The 5,796-nt window shown below is 37.6% G+C and overlaps 1 protein-coding gene across 2 annotated transcripts; it reads left to right on the top strand.

The window, feature by feature from the left end:
• The first annotated feature begins 1,570 nt into the window (after positions 1 to 1,570).
• LOC107867680 (SKP1-interacting partner 15) lies at positions 1,571 to 5,212 on the top strand. 2 transcript variants are annotated; one of them, XM_047410869.1, is made up of 2 exons: positions 1,571 to 2,972; positions 4,850 to 5,212. In XM_047410869.1, the coding sequence occupies exon 1, from the start codon at positions 1,783 to 1,785 to the stop codon at positions 2,929 to 2,931; it is 1,149 nt and encodes a 382-aa protein (XP_047266825.1). In that variant the 5' UTR covers positions 1,571 to 1,782; the 3' UTR covers positions 2,932 to 2,972; positions 4,850 to 5,212. The 2 variants fall into 2 exon arrangements, with proteins under 2 accessions (XP_047266825.1, XP_016569515.1); XM_016714029.2 differs by having other exon boundaries at positions 4,625 to 5,212.
• Positions 5,213 to 5,796: the final 584 nt, after the last annotated feature.

The raw sequence follows: 5,796 nt of genomic DNA, 5'->3' as shown, positions 1-5,796 counted from the left end.
TTAAAAAAATATATGTTAGTGTTCATCTAACTTCCATATCTGATGAGTTAAAAAAGGGCAGCTCGGTGCACTAAAGCTACCGCTATGCGCGGTGTTCGGGGAAGGGTCCCACCACAAGGGCGTATCGTACGCAGCTTTACCTTGCATTTCTGCCAGAGGCTGTTTCTAAGGCTTGAACCTGTGACCTCCTGGTCACATGACAGCAACTTTACCGGTTACTCCAACGCTCCCCTTTAGATCTGATGAGTTAAAAAATTATAAAAAAAAAATTTAGTTAATAATTTTCATCTATTTTATTTTCAATAAATTTAAAGTTACTAATTTTGTTAAAAACTATGCGAAACGCAACCTATTTCACTAGTTTAGTTAAAAACAAGTTTACAGAAGTACTAACTAAGGTTTGGCATGAATGATTAAAATATTTTTAAAAAAAGTATAAATTATTTAAAAATAAAGAAAAGAACTTTTTTAGTGGAAATAGAGAAAATAAATTTCACAATTATTCCAAGCTCATTATAGAGACGTCGTCCTCAAATGCACCCCCCCCCCAACTCCACCGCCTAGTATCAATCTCCCCTCCTATCTTATCCCATTCCTCATACTATTTCTTAAATTATATATAAATTATTTTTTGAAATAACACTATTTTTGCTTACGTGCGCTAGAAAATAAGAAAAATCTTACTTATTTTTTATATATAAAAAAGATATTTCTCTTCGCGCCTAACACACCATAAGTATGTATAGAATACAAAAGGACCAAAATGCCTTTTAACGTATTAGAAATGGCTTAAAACATATCCTCCTTTTAACTATTGTATCAAATTTGCTCTAAACATTATTTTTAGGTGTAAAATTGCTCAATCATTAACAACATAATTATTAACAACATAATTATATGACATTCAATTAAATTAATCCAACCCAAAAGCTTTCAACTCCTTTTTTTTTTAATTTTATATGTACAAAAGATCAAATTTTCAAACTTAACTCATTACTGAGCCAAAACCAACACATTCATTTCAAATTAAATTTTTATGAGGTAAAATCTGCCTATAAACATGTGACACTATGAGGAGAAGCAGCTTAAGATTTCCTTGCGACAATGAGTGTAGACTCACTATCAGATCGATCACGTGACATGCCGACATATGTTTCAACTTTTTAGGGCTCTATGATCGAATTTTAATTGGTCATGGCCTAATGTTGTTTCTATAAATAGATGATTAAAGTCAAAACCTTATAATTAGACAAACTATGTAGACTAACTGATAAAAATAAACAATAAGTTTTTTCAATTTTCTTAAATTTTATCAAGTCAAACTAAGTTATTCTGTTTGAAATTAAGGGATTAACTATTTTGAGTTTAAAACTTACATGAGCAACAGTAAGAATTAATTTTTCTTTCTAAATACGTAAGGGCATTTTTGATTATTTTGCCTAACAATTAATTTTTCTTTCTAATACGTAAGGGCATTTTTGATTATTTTGCCTAACTACTTAGGATTACATGAAGATCAAATCATGGGCAAATTGCAATTATTTTTTCCATCCAATTGCCAACTACACAAAACATATTACAACAATAAAATAGCCAACGAAGACCACTTTCTAAACTTCACCATACCCAAATAGTACGTTGTTTGTGACAAAGCAGTCAACAAAACAAGAAAAAAACTCTCTTTACCCCTTTTGTCCACACACATAAGCACCACAAAACTTCAATCCATCTCTCCGACTGGCACCTCCACCGTCATCCTCCCTCCTCCGCCGTACACAGGCGATGGAGTTTTCCCCTTTAAATCGACTCCCACAAGATACCATTCATCAGATCTTTTCCCATTTAACCCTCCGTGAAATCATAATTTCCAAATGTGTCTGCAAATCCCTCAACTCAACTCTCTCATCGCCGTCGTTTCTCCACCTTATCTCCACCCAACAACCACCACTCTCTCTCCTTGCCCTCCGCCCCTCCCACCGTACTCACTCCCACAACAACAACAACAGCAACAACAATTCATCTAATTCCAATTCTGCCCTCCATGTGTTCGACACAATGCTTAACTACTGGTTCCGTTTTCCCCTTTCGTTCCTCCCCTTCAGATCTCACTACCCCATCACTTCCTCTCATGGCCTTCTGTATCTCTGGGCTGAGGGACCCACTGGACCCATGGGCCCCACTGCAAATAGCAAAACCCTAGTTGTTTGTAACCCGTTAACTCGGCAGTTCAAGCTCCTTCCACAATTGGGTTCAGCTTGGTGTAAACACGGGTCGGTTCTTGTGGGTTCACCGAATCAGGTTTTAGTGTTGACTGAGCTAGCTGCAATTTACTTTTCTGGGTCGATGACTGCCAATAATTGGCTGAAATTTTCGTCTAATTTACCATCGAAACCTAGGAGTCCGATATTGATTTCGGATTCCATTTTAGCTCTTTGTGATGTTGGGTCTCCGTGGCGGAGTCAATGGAAGCTGTTTAGATCGACTGTTAAGGATTTGCAGTTTAGTCAACAATGGATTAGGTTAGAAAAGCATGAATGGGGTGATATTTTTGATATAATGAAACGACCCAGATTGCTTGCTGGTAAAAATGATAAGGTGTTGATGATTGGTGGGTTGAAATCGTCGTATTCGTTGCATAGCACATGCTCCACGATTTTGATACTTAGATTGGATATGGAGTGTTTGGAATGGGAAGAAGCTGGGAGAATGCCGCCTGAGATGTTTAGGTATTTTCAAGATTCGAGTAAGTTCAAGGTGTTTGGCGGAGGGAGTAGAGTTTGTTTTTCGGGTAAGAGGGTGGGAAGATTGGCGCTTTGGGAAGAAAATGAGTGTGGGAAAGGGGAATGGCGGTGGATCAGTGGCATTCCAGGGAATAGCGATGGACTTTATCGTGGATTCGTGTTTGAGGCTCGACTAAATGCAGTGCCTTAGAGGTGGAGTTTAGAGGAGGAAGAAGACCATTTGCTTCAATGGTAACTTTTCTCATTTGGGAATTCTAACTTCTCGTAATGTTGAAACTGAATGTTGGTTTTTATATTGATTGCCATGCTTAAACAAGATGGAGGCAGTCGTCTCCTAGAACCCTTGGTCTTTCAGAAAGGAAGATGTTTTTGTATGCTAGATGGTTATTTATTGAAGTGAATCTGAACGGCAATTCAATATTCAAACAAGGTGGTTGGCTTGCTTGTTGTATCTTCTTTGATTATTCGTGTATGCAAGGATTCCTTTTTCATATATTTGAAATGTATTTGATTCTACTGAGCTTTGTGGTTCCATATGATGCATAACGAACTATCCTTTAGCTTCATCAGGAATTTAGCTATATTTTACATGAAACGGGATCGCTTGTTGCACAGCAACAATGATTTTTCTGTAGCTTCAACATACCAATGTGATCCCTTAAGTGGGGTTTGGGACTGTACAGTGTATAGAGATCTCCCCTACCTTGAGGTAGAGAGATTTTCTCGGATAGACCCTCACATTTTTCTGTAGCTTATGAATTGGAAATATCCCTTTCATAGAGATCATTTGTTTAATTATTTTAAGTTATCCTACGAGGGTGTGGACTATGTGATGTCTCCCATTGATGGATTTGCACCTAGTGTTAGGTAGATTTCCATTATTTCCCCTTCTCAATCACGACACTTAACTCTTAGTAGTGCTAGCAAGACCCTAGATACTTGGTTGAGGCCTTTGGTTATTCAATTGAATGCAAATATTGATGGTGGATTGACATGCTAATGTTACGATCATGAAGTGTCATCAAAGGCGAAAAGCAAAGAAGGTGTTGGTTTGTTGGGTCTTTATATGCAAATATAGCGCAGGTTTGAATGAAGACTCAAATTCAGAAAAAAAAAAAAAAAAAAAGGTAGAACTGTATATATAACGCGAGAGTAATAACTAACATAAAGTAGCAATTATAAATTATCATTAAAAAATCGAAAGTTATATGAATAAAGGAGTTGAAAACATAGGATCCTTTAATGACAAAAAGAACACCTTAGTGCCCTGATACTTGAACTGAAGTGCTGCCTAAATGATCATAACACTCAGCTTGTTTTGCACCTACCTTCAGAAAAGTGCACATTAAGCAAGCCTTTGACAACACTACAATTCTTTCCTCTTGGACAACTAACTATTGGAGTGGCTATTTACTTTTTTGAAATTTGATTCATGCAGTGGATTGCTTGATGTCTAATGGATATAGACTACACTAGCAGAAAAGAAGATATAGATTGTGCCAGCATAGTATTTTTAACTGACGCACAAACTTTTTGAGGGAATGATTCTGGAGAGTACATTTTGTATCTTGTAGACAGGAAGCGATCCTCTCCTCTCGCCTTTTTCTTTCTTTTTCTTTCTTCTTTATATCTTTGTGAACTGCTATACTCTCTCTCTCTCTCTCTCTCTCTCTCTCTCTCTCTCTCTCTCTCTCTCGCTCTCTCTTTCGCGCGCGCGCGCGCATAGCACACACTTACATAAAGATGAGTTGTGTTGATAAATATGAAGATGAATTTCTATCATACAGCGATGTAGATGTTACAAGCAGGTTAGTCGTCATATTCACATTTTGAGTTTATTGATCCGTAAAATTGTTGAATCTAGAATGAACCCGAATTTGCAGATGAAAGTCAGTTCACATCCTGAGAAGCTAAATGTTCTCTTTCAATTCCCAAAGAACTCATTTGTAAGGCTAACATGTTATAAGCCTTGACTCTATTTGAAGAGGAATCAACTGTTGCTGCCAGAACAGTGATGGGGGTGGTTTTAGGAGCTTGAACAAATTATAGTAGATAATCCTCTTGTAAGCGTAGAGCCTTATTCTTTGTGGGTGTGTATTTTTGTAAAGGTTGAGGTAGCTGCTTGTTTTGATGCTGGAGTACATCGTACATGTGGAAGTAGCTGTTTAGTGCTACCTGTAGAGTTTTGTGGAGTTATTGGTGGGTAAGTGATGCTACTTGTACCTTCTCTGTCCTCGATTGTGCAACTACTTTATAGTTTTATTGGGTTTGTACAATTCCTTTTTGGTTAGCATATATGAGTAATGGCGACTGGTCACCGATCTCCGTGTTCAGTGGGGGAAGGTTAGTCGTCGGCCTTTTGTGAGACATTTCCTAAGGTTCATTTTGATGTTGCATCTTTCTCTTAATTGTTTTTTAAGTTTCATATACTATATCTTGTACTTTAATTTAATGAACAAACATTTCTCTCATATCCCTCAACATGGAGAAGTTATTTATTTACTTGTTAAAACTCACAAGTACTTGTTGCTAACTAAATGTGAGGGGATTGAATAATCCCAGTATACTAGCTGTATGCAAAAAGAGTGTGTGTGTGTGTGTTGGGGGGTGGGGGGGTGGGGGTACTGTTTCCTAAAGCATCAAGTCTTTTTGTGTCTCAGTGGCCTTCCTAATCTGTTCCCTCCAAATTATCTTAAACATGAGATAGTGAATGATCTCTCCCATCCTTTATCTGTTAGACCTGCTTTTTTGGAGCCTCCTATTCCTTTAAAATCATGTGCAGTGTTTGGGTAATGCCTGAGGGTTGACAGAAGCTTTATAGATTTAACAAAATGGCAGTGTGGTAAGAGATGGGCTGTGGTGTTGGCTCATTGCCCAAGCAGAACTACCTGCTTGTGTTCCAATTCCTTTCAGATTGCTCCGATCATATATACCATTGGTGTCATTTTGGAACCCAGATGATCTCGTATATCCAGGGATCCTGTTAAATCTAGTGATGGCTGCAATCCTCCTTCCCTTGCCATCTGACCCATGCTCATCCAAAATTTTGATTGGA

This window comes from Capsicum annuum, chromosome 4 (assembly GCF_002878395.1).
Source record: "Capsicum annuum cultivar UCD-10X-F1 chromosome 4, UCD10Xv1.1, whole genome shotgun sequence".
NCBI lineage: Eukaryota > Viridiplantae > Streptophyta > Magnoliopsida > Solanales > Solanaceae > Capsicum > Capsicum annuum.
This window is presented reverse-complemented; position numbering and strand designations above follow the sequence as displayed.

Excerpts from the sequence above, each read along its gene's own strand:
- LOC107867680 (XM_047410869.1), top strand. The coding sequence starts at position 1,783 with ATGGAGTTTTCCCCTTTAAATCGACTCCCACAAGATACCATTCATCAG.